The sequence below is a fragment of the Ambystoma mexicanum genome, chromosome 4p, assembly GCF_040938575.1.
Source record: "Ambystoma mexicanum isolate Mex_15411 chromosome 4p, UKY_AmexF1_1, whole genome shotgun sequence".
NCBI lineage: Eukaryota > Metazoa > Chordata > Amphibia > Caudata > Ambystomatidae > Ambystoma > Ambystoma mexicanum.
This window is the reverse complement of record NC_090927.1, coordinates 273,384,424-273,407,174: the sequence shown is the minus strand read 5'-3', so window position 1 is coordinate 273,407,174 and position 22,751 is coordinate 273,384,424. Positions and strand designations below refer to the sequence as shown.

At 49.9% G+C, this 22,751-nt stretch overlaps 1 protein-coding gene across 1 annotated transcript in view; it reads left to right on the top strand.

Moving 5' to 3' along the window:
• Nucleotides 1–22,751, top strand: part of CYP39A1 (cytochrome P450 family 39 subfamily A member 1) — a 747,125-nt gene that overhangs the window by 627,981 nt on the left and 96,393 nt on the right. Inside the window, exon 11 of the mRNA XM_069605805.1 lies at nucleotides 3,679–3,766. Within this exon, the coding sequence (XP_069461906.1) occupies nucleotides 3,679–3,766 (88 nt within the window). The remainder of the gene's footprint in view (nucleotides 1–3,678; nucleotides 3,767–22,751) is intronic.

Genomic DNA, 22,751 nt, shown 5'->3' with positions numbered 1-22,751 from the left:
CAGCGAAGGGAGTCATTCCCTCTGGTTGTAATGAACTGAGAGTCATTCTCCTGGTAACTCGGCCTGGCAGTAAGGTCCAAAAAGGCCTGGGGAAGGGATCCATTCCGCCGGGCTATCTGAAACCACACGTCAGGACAAGGGAGGCATTCCCCTGGTCCAACAAAAAGAACAGCAAAAGTATAATTTGGACCTCTACCATCAGGGGAAGGGAGTCATTACCCCTGACAACGTTTAAGGCACAAGACTGTTATAAGACTTTTAGAGTGGTATCAACAAGCCAGAAACCATATAGAAGGGAGCAATATTCCTGGGACCAGAACAGTACTGCCTTATTCTTTAGTTTCTAGTGTAAGGGACAGAAGTAAGGTTTTCTTGACATAGGACGGTGGACACTTTTTAGTTGACAAACATCTTGACAGTCACCTTATTTCTTTAGTTGAGGCAGGGAAACCCCTCCTAGGAATAGGGATAGACAGGTGCTCTTTCTTTCTTTCTTTCCTTCTTTCTTTCTTTCTTTCTTTCTTTCTTTCTTTCTTTCTTTCTTTCTTTCTTTCTTTCTTTCTTTCTTTCTTTCTTTCTTTCTTTCTTTCTTTCTTTCTTTCTTTCTTTCTTTCTTTCTTTCTTTCTTTCTTTCTTTCTTTCCCCCAAACATGCCAGTGTCAGCCTCTTTCTTCTGTACCCTGACAGTAGACAGACATTCTAGGGAAGAGATTGGGAAAAGCTACCAAGGTGGTCAAGAAAGCATTTGAGGAAAGAGCAGAAGTCGTGAGGTGGTGATTGGGAGAAGGAAGCATAAGGGTTATGAAGTAGGTGACTCAGATAAGATCAATCAAGTGTGTAAAGAGAATGGCGACAGAAGTTATGAGGAGGAAGGAGGTCAAAAACCAGTTAGTAGGCAGTAGGTTGGTACACAAGGAGGGAAGAGTAAAGGAGAATCATGGAGCAGGTTGTGGGAAACCTTAACTTAGAAATAAGAAAGACACAAAAGACAGAGTTTCAAAGAACTATTGCCCTATAGGCTGAATAAAAAAAGAATGAAGTAGAGGAGCAGAAACACAAGGAATGAAGTGCAGAGAGAGAAGGAGGGGGGAGTTCTTATTAGAAACAAGATTCTTGCAGATCATTGAGGAGGAAGACAAAGGTGAAGCTTTAGAGGATATGGCTCTAGGGCTCTTAGTCACAAATGAAAGGGACAGTACAGGGGTAGGACCCTCACATCCGGAAAAAAAAGGCTGATCCATTCCCTTGGGCAAGGAGGCACTGCAGCCCTCAGAAAGGAGCCAGAGTTCTTTGGCTTCTCAACTTTCTGTCAACCCTCCTGCCCAGGGCCTCAAAGGGTACAGGATGGGATAAGCCTGCTTCCCGGTAAAACTCCTTGCGCCACAGTGATGTCCGCCAATGTGTCTCAGGTTGTCTGACCATCTCAGGCTACAGTGACCTTTTATATTGATCTTCGCTCTTGCCCACCATTATGTTAGGGCCTTCAGGGAAGACGCTGTTTCCACAGACCACTAGATAGCTTTCCGCGCTATAAGATGCATCTGACTGGGGGTTCAAATCATGTTGAAGGCTATGTAATAACTACAAGGCCAAAGAGCGTTCAGCGTCACATGATTCATTGGCGCAGCCACGCTCCTTGGACTGTATGTCTTTTGTTCCCTGGATGAGTTTTTGTTCCACTCCATCTCTGCTACAGGATTCTCTTCCCCAGACAAGAATATGAGTTAGTCTTGTATAGGTATCACCCTGGCACCAAAAGACATTGGGCCTCATTACAACAAGGGCGGCCGTGGTATGAACGGTGCCGGTAAGGGACCAGCACCGTTCATACTGGGCAGCCACATTCCGAAGTCTGCAACAGGTCCTGCTCTGGACGCCTGGCCAGACCAGACGTGCAGAGTGGGACCCGCTAGCATCCTCCCCATTCCCGTTGAGCCCCATGGGGGCTCAAATGGGAATGGGGATGTATCGGGTCCGGGTCCCGAGAATGGGAATTACTGGGCCCGCTAAAGTCGGCATGGTCCGGTAATTCCCTATTTTTGGGACCCGGACCTGGTACCCGGTTTGGGGGTAGCCAGGCCGCTCAAAACGGCATGGCTACCTCCAAACTCCTAATGAGGCCCATTGATGCTCTTTGCGAGTTCAACGGTACAATAAAAATGTGGCAGTAAAGTGGCAGTAACTCTGTTACTGATACTTTACTGCCACATTTCTGTTCTACTGAATTATGAATGTGGAGGAGATAACTACAACCCTTGGCTTGATTTATTTACTCCACTTTACTTTAAAAAACTGGAGAAATTAACGTTGGCGGAATTACTATTGCAGTAATTTCTTCAAAATGTCCATGGAGCCCTATGGACTCCGGGAATGGGAATGAACACCATTATCCCATTTGTAATCTGGCCAGGCCGAGTGGTGGTAAAAGGTAAACCTAATGATGCCCATTGCTATGCATTGCACCTCAGTGGGAATGTGGACACCCTCCTCTTGCACTGATATGGAAACAAGACATAACAAATGGCAAACACTATAGGCTCAAGCTAATATTGTTTACATTGCCTTTATAAAAAACAAAATCAAAGTCAAAAAGGTCAAACGTGTCTTAACGGTCCAATTGAAATTATTACATGGAAAGACAACGTATGCTTAGTGCTGTCGTAGCTCACAATGTTTTGTATTTCTCTTAGGCCCCTGGACATACATGTGCCACAGGCAGAGCAAAATGGCAGCCCTAGATGTGGAAATGGTGCAGTGAAAATCTTAAGCAGTTGTGATTGGATGGCACAAATAGTAAAGCGCGATGTGGCCATGTTAGTTTATGCCGGGGGCGCTGGTAGACATAGTGATGCTTGAGATACCACCTATGAAGATGAGGTTTCTCGCCTAAGAACTGGAATATCGATTGTGTGGGTACCAGTCACCAAATCAGGTCCGGTTATGTGTAAAGAAAAGGTCTACTGCAGCCAGAGGTTGTGTCTAAAGTGATGCCCCCCAAGGCCAGAGGATGTTCTGTTAGAAAGCTCATTCTTAATGTAAATGACTAAACATATCTTACTGGCTTTTCTGTATGAACCCAATATGGTCAGTATCCTTGCTGCCGGGATTGTTTACTGTATTTATTGTCGGGTACCCACAGTTGCTGGGAATTCATGATTACCCATCCCACAGTTTCTCAGTTCCCTGCACCCTACTTGTTAACCCTGGGTGGTTCCCCTGTGTGGAGTGCTCTGGTCCTTCCCAGCTAGGTTTGCACTTTATAAATCCCATACAAACATGACAGTAGTACAATATACTGTGAATGGATTGTCTGTAGTCTTTCAGAAAATAGCTATAAAAAGATGTGTGGCTTACCTTGTCTTTTCCTTCAATCCTACCTTCTGATTTCAAACATCTGGATTGTGTAAAGGTTTCAAACTGAAAGTATTGTTTGTGTATTTACTGGAAGGGGTTCCTTGTGCTTTTCTTTCACTTGTGTGTTTCTTCTAGGCTGGGATCTGGTAGACTACTGCAGGATATTTCTTTTAACTTGAGATGATCGGGCATCAAAGTGCTGGCATCACAGTTTGCAGCATGCTCGTCCTTATGCCTCTTTTGGGAACCCCCATGTATTTCATCTTCTACCATTGCAATAGTAGACATCTTGAAGTTTCACAAACAGCTGTTTCTCTCTTTTAGGTGGTTTGCACTCATGGAGATCCACCTGGTCCTCGTTTCGATTCTTTACAGATTTGAATTTGTTATGCTGGATCCTGTCCCCAAGCAGGTAAACTATGAGTGCGAGTAAACTGATCACTGCCTTTTCATATATATTATTGTGATATTTCATATCATTGTGTCTTGTACATTTTCTTTGCACTTGCCATGTTTTTAAATGTGTTTTATATTTTTAAAGCAATTGTTTATATTATGTAAAAAGTAATTTCTTTTTCAAAAATGTCCAAAGCACTCCTGCGTTCATACTATTGCAAATTACTGACGCTTCCAGAATGTATTTTATAAGGTATTCTATGGCAGACACTCCAACAGAGGGGAGAAGAGAGGATGAAGAAACATTATTTTCTTAAGGATCAAACATGATTTGGGCAACGTAACTATACAAAATGAGTTTGTGGCTATGTTTTTTTTTTCAAAAACAATTTTTATTATTTTTTACAACAACAATCAACAAAAACAAACCCAACAGTGCATGTAGTAGATCAAACATCGAGCACATTTAACATAAGGTGGCCACTGTTTTCCCTTAACCCTCTCCCTTAACTCGAGCTCACTCTCCTCCACTCTCCACCCTAGTTTCTTCTAGAGGTTCCTCCTCCACTGTATCTCGGGACGAGTCGTGTTCGTTTGAACCCGCCTGGGTAGACTCATATAATGTGGCTACTAGGTGTCTCCAGGCCATCAGGGTTTCTGTTTCTCCAGCATGGGGTCTGGCATGGATTCACATGCTCATGAATATTCCCCGTCGTCAGGCTGGGAATCCTCGGTAAAGAAAAAACCAGTATCAGTTTCGTTTCTGATCTGTCTTTCGTAGTAATAACCAATCACTGGTCTCTGCGTCATACTGACCACAGCCAATGACTGCCCTCTACCTAAGCACCGCCTCTGGCAGCCATCTTCAGATTTTTACCGCACGTTCATGTGTTGGGACCCTCGTGCTATTGCTCTCGAGCGTTAGTGCTATTTTTTTGCGCTTTTTACAAAAAACTTCGATTCTTTCGGTCAAAAGAGCCTCAAGCTCCACCGATCCTACATCCGATCAACGGGGACCCGTGTCGGATTCATCTGTGCCCCTCAAGGGTGAAGATTTCGTCGAGCTACACTTCGGAGGACTCCAGAAGCTTCTCAGGCCCTGTCTCGGAGATGGCCCAGGAGAAGGGAAGCTCGACGCCCGGAAAGCTGTTCAGGGTCTGCCCTGGATGCCAGCTGCAGAACGTCTTCAAGGAGGACGAACACTCTTTCTGCCTTTACTGCCTTCATGAGGACAAGACGCACGTGGAGAAGGACTGTGCGTTTTGCGGCAACATGTCGGAACGGACCATGAAGGACCGCCATCAACGTCTCGCCAACTGGCTGGAGGGTAAGAGCCCGTCTGGCGAGAAGAAGAAGAGATCCGAGCGGTCTTCTAAGACCTTTGAGGGCGCCCCGGCGACAGGGGCCCAACATAAGGCCAAGCACCGCGAGTCCGCTGGCACCGGGAGCGCCGAACGGTCGGGCTCTACGGGCGCCAGGCAGGGCGCACCCTCCCCGGCACCATCAACCACGAGCCAACGCTCTGGGTCGGGTAAGAGGAAGGCCGAGCACCCGGCGAAGCTCCTGGAGAGGCCCCGGTCGAGCTCTAAGGCAGAGGAGGAGCGTGGCAGTGCCCCCTCCATCAAGGATAAGGCGGTGAGCGCACCTAAGGTGGTGAAGGCCTTGATCCATCCGACCAAGCCCTCTATCGAAACGGTCGCGGCGGCCCTGGCTCAGCCTGTGGTGGCTGCACCAGTGGTGGCGACCTCAGGGCCCAGAATCTCCCTGCCTCCTCGGAGGGAGTCTTCCTTTGTGCCCATCGATAGGACCCCCGTGAAACCCTCCGTGGGGAAGAAGAAGGGGGGGCAGGGCGTCGTCGTAGAGTCGGCCTCAACCTCAGAAGAGGAGCTGATCGAGGTCTTAAGCCACGGCCTAGGCGTGGAAGAAGGCCAGCCCGTCGGAATGGACCCCGACGCAGGTGACGACGACGACATCGTCGAGGATACCGACGGGGCCCCTGCTCGCCCGTCGGATTCCCCTCTGCCAGCGCCGCAAGATAACTCGGCGGCCATTTTGTTGGCCATACAGTCCTTATGCTCCGAGATAAGGACGAGGCTACCGTTACCGACGGAGGAACCTCTCCCGTCGGGGGATCCAGAACCGGGACCTTCTGGTGTTCCCCCTACCAAGAAAAGAAGGATCCATCCACCACCTCCTTTTCAACCGTCGCGCCCCTTCCAGCCCTCCTCCCCGTCCACCCGAGGGGATGATACGGGGACTGACACGGCAGCGACGGGTACGGACGACGAGGCATACGACGAGGATTTTCCGTCGTCGCCTCCCACCAGGGCCTCTCCGCCCGACGAGATCGGATCTTTCCACTCCATGATCTCCAGGGCTTCCGAGCTTTTCCAACTCTGCCCTGAGGAGAAGAAAAAGGAAGGCTTCCTTTATCAGCGGCGCGAGGCCAAGAGGAAGACGGTCCTCGCAGTGCCTCTGTTGGACGACATTTGGGATGATGGCCTTTCCCTCCTCAAGAACCCTTCCACGACGCCAGCTAGAAGAGACCGGTACGAGAAAAAGTACCGGGTCCCGGACACGGCCCCCCTATGCCTCCGGGCGCAGCCTACCCCGGACTCCGTCGTCTCCGCGGCAGCCAGGAAGAAAGCGGGGGGGGGGTGCGGCCTCCACATCGACTTCCCCGCCGGACGGCGAGGGAAAGAAATTGGATACTATGGGGCGTAGAGTCATCTCGTCGGCAGCGACGACGATTAAAGCGGCCAACGCCTTGGCTATCGTGGCCCGCTACGACAGGGAGCTCTGGTACAAGATAGCTCCCCTGCTGGATTTTCTGCCGGACGACAAGAGGGCGGAGGCCCTTGAGATCCTGCAGGAAGGTGAGGTGGCCTCGGACCACGCCATCACCGTGGCGACGGACATCGCCGACACTGGGTTCCGCCAGCTGGGCAACGGTGTTTGCCTTCGACGTCGTGGATGGCTCAAAGCTACGGACTTCCTGCAGGACGTCCAGACCAGAGTCCTGGACATGCCCTTCGACGGGAACAACCTGTTTGGGAAGACGGTGGACGATTCCCTTCAGGCCATCAAGGCGGATACTGAGACGGCCCGGGCCCTTGGAGTCCTGCAACGACGGACGCCCTTTCGGAGCGGCGGAGGCAAGGGCGCCTCCAAAGTTTCCGGCGGCGGTTTCGCTTCCTACCGTCAAGCGGCCCGCTCGTCGTCGCAAGAGGCCTACAGAGGACGAGGCAAGTCTAGCGGACCCCGCCGTCGTCGCCAAGGAGGTCAAGGCGGCAAGGCCGCGTCCAAGCAGGATTGAACCGACCGTGGGGTCGGGCCCCCACCGAAGCACCCCGGTGGGAGGCCGGCTGGCGGGCTTCGTCAGCGTGTGGGAGTCCATCTCCACCGACCGTTGGGTGCTGGACGCCCTGGCCCGGGGCCACGCGCTCGAGTTTCAAAGAAGGTGCCCGCGCGTCCCCCCCGTGGCCAGGAAAGAACTTCACGTCCCTCAACTTCTCCTGGAGGTAAAGGCGATGCTCATAAAGGGCGCCATCGAACTCGTCCCAAAGAGGCTTCGGGGCTCCGGAGTCTACTCGAGATACTTCCTCGTAAAGAAGAAGACGGGAGGATGGCGCCCCATCCTAGACCTGCGACGTCTGAACAAGTTCATCAAGGCGCAGAAGTTCCGGATGGTCACCCTCCAGCACGTCCTGGGTCAGCTGGAGGAAGGAGACTTCCTATCGTCGTTGGATTTGGAGGATGCCTACTTCCACATTCCCATCCTAAAGGGGCACCGCAAATTCCTCAGATTCGTGGTCCAAGGGCGTCATTACCAGTTCAAAGCCCTTCCCTTCGGACTACGGTCGGCACCCAGGGTATTCACCAAGTGCCTTGCACCGGTGGCGGCGCAGCTGCGCCGCGAGGGGATCCACGTCTACCCCTACCTGGACGACTGGCTCATCCGCGCCAAGACGAGGGAGCTCGCCGTGGTCCACACGGCAAGGACCGTCCAACTCCTCACGGACCTGGGATTCTCCGTGAACTACGCCAAATCCCACCTGGTGCCCGCGCAAGTCGCACTGTTTCTGGGAGCGAGGCTCGACACAGTGTCCCTTCTGGCCTCCCCGTCGGAGGAGAGGACCAGGACCATCTTGGGCAAGGTGCAACGGATGTTGGTGGCCGACGCGGCCAAAGTGAGGTCCATCAAGTCCCTCCTCGGGATGATGTCTTCCTGCATCTACCTCATTCCCATGTGCAGGCTCCGGATGCGCCCGTTGCAAGAATTCCTGGATGCGCGCTGGATCCAGACGACGGGCAGCTTCGAGGAAAGGATCAAGCTCTACGAGAGTTTCCGACGAGCGATACGGTGGTGGGGCACCCGCGCGCATCTGACGGCGGGCATGGACTTCCAGACCCCAGCCCACCAGGAGACTGTGACCACGGATGCCTCCCTGGAAGGGTGGGGAGCGCACACCGAAAATCTGCACGCAAGGGGACTCTGGCTCCCGACGGAGAAGTCCCTACATATCAACGTCCTGGAGCTCCGTTCAGTGTTTTGGGCCCTCAGGTCCTTCCTTCCGTCCCTCAAGGGCAAGGTGGTGAGGATCTTCACCGACAACACCACCACCATGTTTTACATCAGGAAACAGGGCGGAACCAGGTCCCCAGCGCTGTCCAAGGAGGCGCAGGACCTGTGGCATTGGGCCGTCGCCCAAGGGATTTTTCTGGTGCCGTTTCATCTGGCAGGGATAAAAAACACCATCGCCGACTCACTCAGCAGGGAGCTGCGCTCGTGCCACGAGTGGGAACTACGGCAGGATCTGGTGGATCGCCTCTTCCGACGGTGGGGCACACCCCAGATCGACCTGTTCGCGACGGCGACGAACACCAAGTGCCGGAGGTTCGCCAGCAGGGTTCCCCAGACGAGGAGCATGGGCGATGCTTTCTCGTTCCCCTGGGAGGGCCTGTTCCTCTACGCGTTCCCTCCCTTGCCTCTGCTAATCCGGCTCGTCAACCAGCTCAAGAGGTCACGGTGCAGGATGATCCTCGTCGCACCTGCGTGGCCGAGGCAGATATGGTTCCCGGACCTTCTGGACTTGTCAGCGTCCCCGCCGATCAAGCTGCCGGCGGACGCGGACCTACTCTCCAGGGAAGGAGGCGCCATCCTCCACCACGACCCGAAGTCGCTGAACTTGCAGGCCTGGCTCCTGCAGCGCTAGAGTTTGGAGGATACGACATACCGGCCGATTGCAGAGAGGTTCTTGCAAAGGCCAGGGCGTCCTCGACTCTTAAATGCTATGGACACAAATGGAAGAGGTTCTCTGTCTGGTGCCACGCACAGAAGATTAACCCTCTACGGATTACGGCTCCCCAAGTACTGCCGTACCTGCTGACGCTGGCCAAAGCTGGTCTGGCGCACGCGTCCATCAAGATTCATCTTGCTGCGATCTCCCGATACACCAGAACCACGGGCCGGACGTCCTTGTGGTCTCATCGTCTGGTGAAAGAGTTCATGAAGGGACTGTTCAGATCGTTCCCGCCGGTGAAGGCTCCGGCCCCGGCGTGGGAGCTCAACGTGGTGCTGACCAAGCTCATGGGACCTCTGTTCGAGCCTCTGCACTCGGCCCCGTTGAAGTTTCTATCGTGGAAAACAGCTTTTCTTGTGGCCATCACCTCCGCACGACGAGTGGGAGAGATCCAGGCCCTTTCCTGCAAGGCCCCGTACTTGACTTTCCACGACACGAGGGTAGTGCTCAGGACGCACCCCTCCTTCATGCCCAAGGTACCGTCGGACTTCCATCTCAACGAACCCTTGGTGTTACCTGTGTTTTTCCCGTCGCCTTCGTCGCCGGCTGAGAGGACTTTGCACTCGCTGGATGTAGCTAGAGCGCTGAAGTTCTACGTGGACCGCACGAAGGGTTTTCGGAAGACGTCACAACTCTTTGTGAACTTTGGACCTGTCAATCAGGGGAAGGCTCTCTCGAAGGCTTCCATCTCCAGATGGCTCTCCGGCTGTATCATGTGCTGTCACCGGTTGGCAAACCGACCGCTGCCTGGCCGTCCGAGAGCCCATTCCACCAGAGCGATCGCAGCTACCACGGCGTTCCTATCTGGTGTGCCCCTGCTGGACATATGCAGGGCTGCTACGTGGAGGTCGACGCACACCTTCACGAAGTTCTACTGCGTCGACCGGGATTCCAGGGAGGAGTCCAGGGTCGGCCAAGCAGTGCTGCGCAACCTGTTCGCCTGAGGTGAGCCTGGTGAGGAGGTAAGATGCTTAATGTTGAGTTGATGTGATGCTTAATGTTGAGCCTTTGCCACCTCCCGTGGTTGTGCATGTGTGTACTGCTATGTATTCTTTATTCATGAGCATGTGAATCCATGCCAGACCCCATGCTGGAGAAGGAACAAGTTACTTACCTGTAACTGTTGTTCTCCAGCATGGGTCTGGCATGGATTCACATGCGAACCCTCCCGCCTACCCCTCTGCGGCTCTTCACTTGGTCATACTGCCACTTCACGTGCTTCCAAATCTGAAGATGGCTGCCAGAGGCGGTGCTTAGGTAGAGGGCAGTCATTGGCTGTGGTCAGTATGACGCAGAGACCAGTGATTGGTTATTACTACGAAAGACAGATCAGAAACGAAACTGATACTGGTTTTTTCTTTACTGAGGATTCCCAGCCTGACGACGGGGAATATTCATGAGCATGTGAATCCATGCCAGACCCATGCTGGAGAACAACAGTTACAGGTAAGTAACTTGTTCCTTCTCCGTCTCCCCCCCATTGGCCGCCTCATACCAAACCGCCGTCTCTGCCTCTGCCCATTTCTGGAGGTCATGACACCACACTTCTATATTGGGTCTGTGGCATGCCTTCCAGCTCATAGCAATTCTCTGCTTGGCCAGTATGTAGGCTAGGTCCTTAAGTTTGCTCAAGTGTCTCAGGTTGCGAGGTCTTGTGAAGCCTCCCAACATGCATGCCTATACAGAATCCACATCTAGCCGGATTCCTTTGTCTGTTAAACGGTGGGTGACTTCTCCCCAGAATTTCCCAATCTCCGGGCATGCCCAGAACATGTGTACCATCCCGGCATTCACCTTCCCGCATTTGGGGCATATTTGTATTTCTATGCACTTGAATCTGGCAATCCTCTGGGGGTTCATATATGCCCTATGAGTTACGTATAGTTGGATTTGCTGCAAGCTTGCATTCCTGGACACTTTTTTGTGGTATCTCTGGGCCCTCTCGCACAGCCCATCATTCATGGGTATCCCTGCTTCTTCTTCCCAATCCCGTCTCAGCTGGGTCACCTCCTTTCCCACCCTAGACATCAAGAGTTCGTAAATTCGGGAGACCTTGTGTCCCCCTTCTGAGACATCATAGATTGTTTCTATTGCCTCGTCGTGTTGATCCTCAAGCACCGTTCCGGGCAATGATTCTCTCACCCGCCGTGCCACTCTAGTGTAGGTGATATATTGTCCTGGGAGTAGCCCTGTTTCGTCTGCTAGTACGTTATATTCCGTTATCTTCCCCTCCTACCATAGGTCCCCCAGTGTTACAATTCCCACCGGTTCCCAATACTTGCAAATCGTCTTCCTCATTTGCTCACCCACTCCCTCCAATGTTACTAGCAGCACCTGCGAAGAGCACGGAGTAGGGTTCTCCATGGCCATGCCCTCCATTCCAGTTCCAACAGCTTCGATCGCCCCTTTAGTTCTGATTTAGGCACCCATATCAACTCTTTCAGAAAAAACAGAGCACACTCAGACCTCAGCAATCTGGACTCTGCTGTGGGGTCCTCGGTCAGCCATTTTGCTACATACTGTAGTTGGCTGGCCAGGTGGTACATCTCGAAGTTGGGTAATTTTATGCCCCATCTATCGTACAAGTTCTGCAGTTTCCACAAGGCTATCCTATTCCTAGTATTGTGCCAGATGAAACCTCTGCATAAGCTCTGTAGTTTACCAAAGAATCGCTTGGGTATCATATGAGGGATGTTCACAAAGAAGTCTAGCAACCTGGGCAGTACAACCATCTTCAGCTGTGCCACCCTCCCTACCATGGCCAAGGGGAGTTTTTCCCAGAATCTCATGCTTTTCTCCATGTTTGCCACCACTCTCTCTGTGTTGTGTGTGTGTTCATCTTCCACCTCGTGGTAGATATCAATACCCAGGTATCTAAAGGTTCTAATCTCCTAGGGTATCAGCAATACTGGTAGGTTCTCCAGCGGAATCTTTTTATATCTACCCAGGGGGAACAAGCTTGACTTCTTGGATTAGCTGCTAGGCCGGAGAGCGATGCAAATCGCTCCATCACTTCTAGGATGTATTGCAAGTTTTCCTCTGGATATCTCAGATATAGTAGTATATCATCGGCATATAGTGATATTAGATGCGGTCCTCCTTTCGTGTAGACTCCTACCACTTCGTATTGTTGTCTTAGGTATATCGCCAGGGGTTCTAATGTGAGGATGTATAGCATCAGGTTCCAAGGGCAACCTTGTCTGGTACCCCTACTGAGTTGCCACTTGTCCGAGATAGTCGCACCCGTCTAAACTCTGGCTAGTGGCGAGCTGTACAACAGTTGTACCCATTTCAGATACCCGGGCCATATTCCATATTCTGTCAGGGCAGCCATCAGCCAAGGCCAAAGTCAAAGGCCTTTACCGCATCTAGTGAGACAATCGCCACTTCTTGCATATCCCCCTCTGTTTGTTCTATAACACGGTGGAGCCTTCTGAGGTTGTCGGATATGCTTCTATGCGGCACGTATCTGGTCTGGTCTGGATGTATGAGTTTGCCTATGACCTGTCTCAATCTGTTTGCCAGCGCCGCCATGAGAATCTTGCTGTCCTGGTTCAGCATGGATAACTGTCTGTATGACCCACACTCCGTGCTAGGCTTATTGGGCTTGAGAAGCGGAATAATGATTGCCTCCCTCAGGGATTCCGGTAACCCACCCACCTCTAGCGCCTCGTTCAGCATGGCCAGTAATGGGGGGAGTACTTCCGTCTTATACGTTTTGTAAAACTCACTGGGGAGTCAGTCGGCTCCCGGGGCCTTACTAGTAGGTAATTGCTTATCCACTGCTTCCAGTTCCTCCAGTGTAAGCGGGGCATCAAAATTCTCCCTCTCCTCAGTGCTCAGCTTAGGTAAACCTATATCTTCTAATGTGTGCACTATCTCGTTCCATTCCCCCCTTCTATGTCTCCGTACAATTGTTGGTAGTATTTAAGAAATCCCTCATTTACTCCTTCTTGGGTATCTAGTATTTGGTCATTCTCCCCTTGTATCGCTCTAATGGCTGGTCTGGGTGTCTCGTTTTTGTATAGCCATGCCAGCAGCCTCCTCGGCTTGTCCCCGCCCGCATGTTGCATTTCTGTATATTTTTTATAGTTAAAGTGCTCCCCACACTCTTGCTGTAGTTTGCTCATGGCTTTTGCGGCCCCGGGGAGCTGTTCCCCTTCTTCATAATTGTTTCTATTTCGGCCTCAGCTTTTTGTAGTTCCTGGGTTATGCTTCCTTGGAGCCCTATGGATTTGGATATGGCCGATCCCCTCACCACCACCTTAAATGCCTCCCACAGAGTGCCTGCCGATTCTACGCTTCAGGTGTTTTTTTCAAAGTATTCAGTGATCTCTTACTTCAAATCCTCTCTCAACGCTGTGTCTTTCAATGCCTCAGCCCTAAACCACGTAGTGATCTTCGCTCTTAAGGGCAAGTATTGCCATATTAGGATCAGTGGCGAGTGGGCCGAGAGGACCCTCGCTTAGTATTCCAACTGCACCATCTCCCCAGCCATCTCCGAAGTAACAAACATGTAAGCTAACCTTGTTTACAGGTTTTAAGGGGCCGAATAGTACGAGTAATGTCTCTTGTGTGGGTGATGTAATCTCCATATGTCTTCGAGCTGAAGATCTCCCACCAAGGTATTCAAGGTTCTAGCTGCGGGAGTGGGTTTGGCCAGTTTCCCATCTGATCTATACACCCCTGGGTCTATCGTGCAGTTGACATCACCTCCCCATATAGCCGCACCCCCATGTATGGGCTAACTTTGTTATACAGGGTCTTTTAATAGGCTACAGTATCTTGGTTGGGGGCATATGTATTAATGATACACACTTCTTTATTTTCTATCAATCCTCTTATCGCCACCATCCTCCCATCTGATTCCACTGTGGACTGTATTAACTTAAAAGGTATGTGGGGTGCAATCCAAGTGATTACCCCCCTGGCATAGGCCGAATATGCTGCCCCTATGGTGGTCTCCTTCCATTTTCCCCGTATCACCTCCTGTTTGTCCTTTGTGAGGTGGGTTTCTTGTAATAGGGCAATATCTATCTTCTGTCTTCTCAAGTACATCATAATCTTATTCCTCTTCAAATAACTGTTGAGCCCCTTAACATTCCAGTTTACTATCTTAAGGTCTCCCATCTTTCAGCCGTACCCTGTCCCACCTCTATCTTCTCTCGTCTCTCGTATCGTGCGCAGTAGCGCGTGAGTGTAAACTCGTTCCCCAACAATTCCACTGCAAACTCCCCAACTCCCCTCCCACCCCCGCCCTTCCCCACCCCAACTGTTGTCCAGCTCCATCCCTGGATCTCAGGCGATCCCGCATTTGGTTCTATCCTGATTAAGCCGGTACTAGGAGGCCAGCAGGGGGTTACTGAACTATCGGTAACTCAACTAATCTGTCTAATGAGGTATGAGTGAGAGTTCTCTGTACCTCCTGCTTCTATGCCACATTATGTTCTGCCCGCCCTTCTCCTGCATCACAGATCTATAATCAAGTCCCAAAGTCATAGTTTATACAGCACCTCTGCCTCAGGAACCAATGCCTCACATATCCGTGCCGCTCTCCTTCTGATCATCTGTTCCCGCCGGACAATTCTGTGCATCCAACCACTCCATCTCATCTCAAAAAATATTGCTCGATTCCTATGGAACACCTTCAGCTTTGCCGGGTGCATCAGCATGTATTTGTAGCCCGTCTCACGCAATCTCCTCTTCACAGTCCAAAATGTAGTCGCCGCCTTTGTACCTGGAGTGTGTAGTCCGGGTACGCCGTGATGGACGCGGATGCCCTGTGTATCGTTCCTCCTTTGCGGAAATATTCCAGGATCCTTTCCCTGGCCTGGTAATTTAGTATCTTGGCGATGATCAGCCTCAGGGGGTTCTCCTGGCGGGGGCCTCCTTACCAGGGCTCTCTGTGCTCTCTCCACCGCAAATCCCTGGGTGAGTGCCCCTCCTTCTATTTCTTGCAGAAGCATGGTCTTGATATAGTCAGTGGGGTTCGATCCTTCCTCCCCCTCCGGGAGTCCCATAATAAGTATATTGTTCCTTCATGCGCATCCTTCGGCCTCCTCAGCCCTGCTTTCCAGGTTGCTCACTTGTTTCCGCAGTGCGTTGATCTCTGAGGTGTGCGACGCGCAGGCGGCTGTGTTCAATTTCACTTCTTTCTCTAGTTCGCCGGTGCACTCCGCTATTGACCTTACATCTTGTCTTAATAAATTAACGTCCACTTGTACTGCGTCAATTTTGGACTCTAGCGACTCTTTGAGTGTAGTCATTGCTGCTTCCAGTTTCCCATGCCACCTTCAAGTATGCAATCGCCTCTAGAATCTGCTGGTCGCTACAGGCTGGTGATGTATCCATCTGCGAGCTCCTCTCTTTGCTCCTGGCTCCTTACGTTATTTGTGGCTTTTTTTGTGAATTCCTCCATTGTGGATTGCTTCCCCTTTGTCTTGGGTAGCTTAGATGCCATCGCGTTATTTCTAGGCGTCGCAGCCCGAGGCGGCCAGGGTCAAGGTATCCTGTACATGTACACGTGCCCGCCTGCCCAATGCTAGGTGCCGTTGGGGTCTGTCCACTATATTGGCCGGGGGCAGGGTGCGGCTTCTTAGGTGTAAAACTCTTAGATGGTCATTGTCGGTTCTAGAGTCCTCTGCCTTTTGTCCTCAATCAGGCCGCGACGCAATGGCTGCGCTTCTTGGGTCCAGTTACGACCCGTGCCCCTTATTTCCAGGGGGGAGGAGGTCCTTCCCTGCCTGTGTCAGTGGTGTTTTCGTATGTATACAGGGCGGTATTCTGTGCGACCTCCTCATGTGCCCATGCCAGCTACAATCCCATAGTTATTCCATGGTGTCCTGTCCCCTGTGCACCAGCTGCATTCTTCCTCCTGTGCGAGGCACTGGCTGTGTCTTGTCTATTTAGCCCTGTGTTCCTTAGTGTTCAAGATGGCCTCTCTCTGTTAGCCTCTTGGTTTTGTGCTTTGTGTTCCAGTCTGGTTTTTATATCGTAATTGCCTTACTTGGGCCCTTTTCTGCTGGTCTTCAGGACGCATGTATTGCTATCTTGTGCCTCTTCAAGCGTCTGTCTTAGCGCTGCGCCGGGAGGAGCCGCCGTACAGTTTTGCTGCATCTTCCTTTCTGCTCTCACTTCACAGCATGCGTTCTATGGCCCCTGGTTTATGTTGCAGGTCCCATTCCATTTGGTTCGCCTCATGTGGCCTTTGCTTGTAGGCTCTGTATTTATCCTCATCAGTGTTCGTGGCCAGATTCCCATTGCAGTGTTATGAGTGTTGCAGCTGCCTAATTAGGTCCAGCCGACACTCATAACGCCTTGGTGGTCCGTGTATTACAGGTGGCACCGTACGGGCAATGCGGTCTTACCACGTCAGAGGGGCTCGCTTTCGTTTGCTCCGTCCCTTGCAGTTCCGGATGGTCCGTGGTATGTATCTGTGCTGCCGGGGCCCGTGATTGTGGCTCTGTGCCTGTTTGCTCCGGTCCTCACACTGCATGTGACTGGGGCCGGTGCACCTTTGCTTGTAGCATGTGCTTCCTCCGGTGCCCGTCTTGTTCCTCTGCCAGGCGCTTCCCAGTCACATTTCTTCTTGTTGTCGGCGTGGAGCTTCTCCCCTCAGTCTGTGCGGAGTTCGTTCTGCCCGGGTCCTTGTTGCTCAGGTGGCCATCTTGCATCTGTTTTTTTACGAATATCTTCTCCTTCTTGGTGCGGTTCCAGTCCCAGCTTAGCTTGTTTATTGAAGCCTGCTTTCCTGTAGATAGGCCTTCGTTTGGGGCCAGTATGCTGTAGTTCTTACAGGCGGGCGGTCAAGGATATTTTCCGGATCTGCAGGAGCCCCAGAGCAGGAGCCCCAAAGGGGTTGGAAAACTCCTATCGTGCTCTATAACTAAGATGGGAGTATTCTCGACCATCAAACAGAAAGAAAATACAGTCCTACTCAGTCCTTAGTCAAAATAAAATGGCCTATACTAATAAACCTAATACCTGCCCTCTTTGTAATACAATACATGTGTAAAGAGAATGTGCAATACAAAAAGGAAAATCAGTGTTCAAAAGAAATGTCGGTATGGTTGAGTAAACTCCCTTCCCCACGTTTTGTAGCACGGGGTAAGGTGGCACATTTGGACCTTGCGACACACTTTGGCTTCGGACACAAGCACATTTATTGAATGCAGAGCCAGCTCGGGAAGCAATGGAGCACTTTACAATCATAGGGGAAAGAACAAAGTGAGGGAAGCAAATAAAAGAGAGCATCGAGAAGTGCTCCAGAAGTGCTGTTTTGCTGGCCGTGCTGGCGCAGAGCTAAAAGGGTGTGTCTCCTCCCCTACTTTGGAGATATAATGATTGATAAAACGACTCTGTGAAGCCTGGACATATTGGACTTATTGGACATCTTGAGATATTCATAGTCTTAAGCCTCATTATTTTATTTTTATCTTTTTATAGATTACACTGTCGCTTTACTGGCTCCTCCCCCTCTGGCTACTTTAGGAAGGGACGCGCGTATCTGCGCGCACACAGATATAGCAGTGCTCCGGAAGTGCTGTTTTGCTGCTTGCTGGTTTGAGGGTGAAAGAGACGAGCAGGGTAGCGTTAATGACTAGAGTCTGAACTAGAGTCTAAGACATACCTTTATAGATTCTATAGGTTGTATGCAAGTGGGGAACTAGTGGGGGGCATAAAGTAAGCAATAGCAGTGGGAAGCATGTTGTTTGATTTGCTGTCTCTGACAGATATTGCCACTCGTGCACGCTCACTTTCAGCATGCTCCCTCGCTGCAAGTTGTAAACTATTTGCATAAGCTGCAGAGAGACACTATATAGGGAAATCCTAATTCTACAGGAATATAGATAGTGGCCACAATACCTATATTAGGTCTTGATAAAGAAATTATTCATGACGACACTCTCACCCCTGATATTGAGAGTGAGTCAGAATCAGGGATGTTGTCTACAGGTGCTAGCACTAGAGTGGACTCTGTAAATACATTGAAGTCTGATAATGCATGCACATATCCCCAGTGCCATCGTAGAACTTGTGTTCCCAAAACCATTTCTACTTCTGGCAATATGAAGAGATTGACAAAAATGACCATATAGTCAGGTGTGAGTGATTTTCTGTAATTGCCTGACTTCGCTTGACCATAGTAGCGGGACCTGCCAGGTACACTGCTCAGGTGTGAGTCTGTTTTCTCCCAGCGCGGGCTGTCCATGTGGAAGTGTTTGTGAAGGGAAAGGGGGGGGGGGTAAAGTTCCCACGTATCGTACCTGGTAGGATGGGATAAAGGTGTTACGGGGGGGATGCCGTGTCTCGCCATCCAGTGTCCCACTCCCTGAACACCCCTCACCCAGGTGATCCTCCTGCACTGATCCAACCCCAGGGTCTGGATCTAAAGGCGCTGGCCGTGTCCTGGCCACCTAAGAGATAGATACCTAGGGACTAGCGGGTGAGCGACCTTCTGGTTTCTCACATACCCTTCCCCTATGCGATGTAGCCGCATCTGTTTCACAGGGAAACCGGGAAAGGAAATTTCCAGATGTTCCCCTGGTCTTTGCCTTTTTGGTGTTCCACAGTGAAATCATAGGGTTGCAGGTCTAAGAACCATCACATGATTCAAGGGTTAGAATCCTTTTTGTTGGCTTATCCATACTATTGGTGAGTGGTCTATGACAGGGGTGAACTTCCTTCCTAAAAGAAGGAATCTTAGATGGGTGATTGCCCATTTGATGGCAAGCGCCTCTAAGTCCAACACGGAGTAGGTCTTTGCACGTGGAAAGATTTTGCGACTAGTGAATAGGATAGGGTGTTCTAATCCTTCACAAATTTGTGATCGGACTGCTCCTAATCCTGTGAGTTGTAACACAAACTCCTTTGAAAAATGTACCACCTTTAGGATTGTGTTCTGGCACAAGGTTTGTTTTAAGTTGTTGTAACAGATATTGTCCTCATCAGTCCAATTAATCTTCTGGGGTTCAGCATTCTTTCATTTTTCGGTTAACCTAGCTTTTTTATCCGAGAAATTAAGGATAAACCTACGGTAATAACATATCAATCCTAGGAACTCCCGGAGGTCTCTCTTGGTCTTAGGTGTGGGAGTATCTAGGACGGCTTTCACTTTTTCTTGTTGGTGCTGGGCACTGCCATTTCCTACAAAGAAGCTGAGGTATTCCACGGCTGATTTGGCCAGCTTACCTTTGGATGAATTAGCAGGGAAACCGGCTTTTCAGAGGGTTCTCATAATATTAACTGTAAATGACTATGTCGTCAATATAAGCCCCACAGAAATCGAAGTAGGGCTGTAATATCCTGTCCATAAGCTGTTGGAAAGTGGCTGGGGCCTCCCTATGCATGTCAGAAGGGAGGACTTTAAAATTGAATAGTCCCGGGCATCGAGAAAGCTGTCTTTTCCTTATCAGGTCCATGTACGGGGACCTGCCCTTGGTTAAGTGCAGGGTCGATAGAAAGATGTTTGTCTATGAACTCATTGATGTGCGGCATAGGATAGGCATCAAAGGCAGAGTTAACGTTAACCTGTCTGAAGTCTATGCAAAACCTTTTTCAGCACATATTCTACAAAATCTTTCTCTTACAGGCATATCTGTCCAAGCCCCTCTGCTTTCCAGAATATTCAAACAGTTCAATCGAATAGTCATAAAGATTCTACGTGTTTTAGGGCAGGGCAACAATTTTAGATAAAGCTGAGGTTCTTTATAGCTAAAAGGCATACGTGCAAATGTGTACAGAGATTTCAGACTGGCCATCTTCTCGTTACTTTTAACCCAGTCCAGGTTTTCTGTACAATCTTTTAGCGATTTGACTAAGACACCTTCTCGATATTCCCATCTAGGGCTCCAACACAGAGTTTCAAAGAACTGATAATTTATAGTCTTGAACCTATTTACTGTTGTTCCTATACCGTCTTCCAGGGCTAAGCGAAGGCTGGATAAGAGAGTGTGTCGGCTGGCATACATTGTCGTAATATATAGCTTAGCTCGATTAATTTTAATCTGCATGGAAAGTGATATAAGTCCCATCACTAACTGGATCGCTTTGATGGGTGTATAGTTGCTTAGGCCCAATATTTTTCTCCATAGATGGCCCTCAATTTTATCTGCCCATACCGAGCAGTCTATATATGAGGCTTCAAGTGCATATAGAAAAGTCACAGCCAGTTTCTGCTTATATATCGTACGCATGCCAGTGAGGCTGTAGCCTGCTGTTTGTTTAGAAAAGGCAAGAACAGCCCCGATAATAGACAGAATCTTCGATCTCTTATTTGTCAATGCTATCATATTGACTGCTGGTATTCCTACATTGACTTCATAGCCCAGATATTTATACATCATCACCTTTTTTACATTACCAATGGGACAAGGTATTATAGCCTTCCTACATTGCCCTTTTCCTACGGCCATAAATTGAGTCTTCAAAATATTTATTTTTAGGCCATTAGTATGGGCATACTCACAGATAGCTTTAGTGTTATTACATATCCCACTATATGTGTTGTCAAAGATGACAATGTCATCCGCATAACTAATCCAACATAGCGTATCTTTTCCCAACCTTGGAAAGGCATTTAGTTTCTTCATAAAGATGTCTCCAAAATCTGCTAAAAACAAATTAAAGAAAGTGGGCGTTAAAGTGCATCCCTGGCGGACTCCCATGCTCACCGGAATCCAATCTGACATGAGTCCCATATTGTTCAGTCTAACCCGAGTACTGTTCTCCTCGTATATAAGCCTGCAGATATAGAGCAGATGAGGAGGCATACCCATGCCTTCAAGCTTAGTCCAAAGTCTACACCCGTCTACCAGATCAAAGGCAGATGTAAAGTCTACGAAGAGAATGTTCAAAGGAGGACTGGAAGGGAGTTTAGCCTGTTCGATGAAGGTATTTACCAGTAAGATGTTCTCTGCAGTAGAGCATCCTCGTCGGAATCTAGTTTGGACTGTATTCAGGATATCATTTTCCGTTATCCACGCATTTATCTGTTGAAGAAGAAATGTGCAAAAAATCTTGCTCGGCACATTAGTTAATGCTACTAGCCCATCATTTTCAGGAAGATTCCTTGCTCCATTTTTAAAAATAGGGATCGTAATTGAAGTTTGCCAGGATTTAGGAATTATTCCAGTATCTAGGACCTGCTGATATATAATCATCAGGAGATCTGGCCAGACCTCAGCATTCTCCTTCATGATTATATTGCAAAGCCCGTCAGGGCCTGGAGCTCTGGAAGTTTTTGATTGATCGGTTTCTTCTCTAAAATAGTATTCTCTCCTTTAAATTTCTCAGTCAAGTACCTAACCCAGTTAGCCTTATCAATACAGCACACTAATTGCTGGCTATCCTTTTCTATTAATTGCCCTAAAATTGGCCCAGAATTTCTTCGTATCCCCCGCTAAGAGAATTCCTACCATAGTCTGCCAGCTAGAGTTAACATTAGATGCTTGTAACGCTCACCTGGTATCCACGGGGACGTCACTCAGCTTGTCCTGACCTCTTACGACCTCAAACCCTTCCCTGGAGTCTACTCGACTGGAGATTGGGCCTGAAGCACAGGATTGGTAGAGTTAAACTCCCTATTGTCTCTGTGTGCTTGAACCCCTTCTTCCTCGGGGTCCAACCCTTCCCTTTGATCCACAGCTCAATTTGTTTTCTTGGAAAGTGTACTCTCCGTCCTGCTTTCAGCGCAGGGGCGCGTTGATTGATGCAGGCTCGTTGCTGCCTAGTTACTTCACTGGCAAGAGTCCGACAGGTAAGTATAATGAGTCTTTTGAACAGTTCTATAACTTCGTTCCTTTCCTTCCTTAGATGATGGCCGGTGTGATGCTGGAAATGCATCGGTGGGACAGGGCCTCTGTATCCTTGTCCTTTACTGCTTTTTATCGTGTGTTCTGTCGTGTTTTCTGCGCAGGAGTTCATGTGGGACTCCTGGTCGGTGCAGCTCTCTCTCTTTTGGTTTGGTGAACAGACCCGTGGGATACCCTTATGGCACCCATGGGTGGGGGTACAACCCTGTGCCCCAAGTGCATGTTTTTGGGCACCTGTGGGTGGCCCGCAGAGCAGGGTATGGGCTGGTGGCAGCTTCATGCTGAATTTGACAGGTGCGCGGAGTATCCTCCATTTTGGGATACCCCGACCCTGCCATTGGGATCAGTTGATTCCTGATGGAAAACAAAATGGTCCCTGTGGCCTCTTGCTTTCTATTACCTATTACCTTGTTTTCCCAAAGTCCTGGGAAGCCCTGACTCTGTCCCTTCCCCCTGACTGGCTGTTGGATGGAAGTGCCATATATGGTGTTGTTGTGAAGGCCCGGCCAGACTAGCTGGAGCCTTCCGGGTGATGTATGTTGTGGGTACCTCCTGTGGGTGGGACCTGGGTGAATAGAGTGTGTGACGAATATGCATTCTGTGTTGTGGATGTCTAGTATCTGGTGGTTGACACAATGACTGAGACAGCCCTGCCCGAAACCGGTATGAATGCATCTTGGAGTGTTAAATGGCTCGGTACTTGTCCCAATACACAGCACTTGTTGTGAGTGTCTGTAGAGAAGTGAATGGCCTGAATACCTCGTGTGCCTGATTGGCTGCCTGCCTGCATGAATGCCCTTAGTCATGATTGGATGCTTGAGTGTGACCCAGCGGAATGAATGGGAGATCAACAGTATATCTGGGGACCTCTCACTGCTAGGAATTG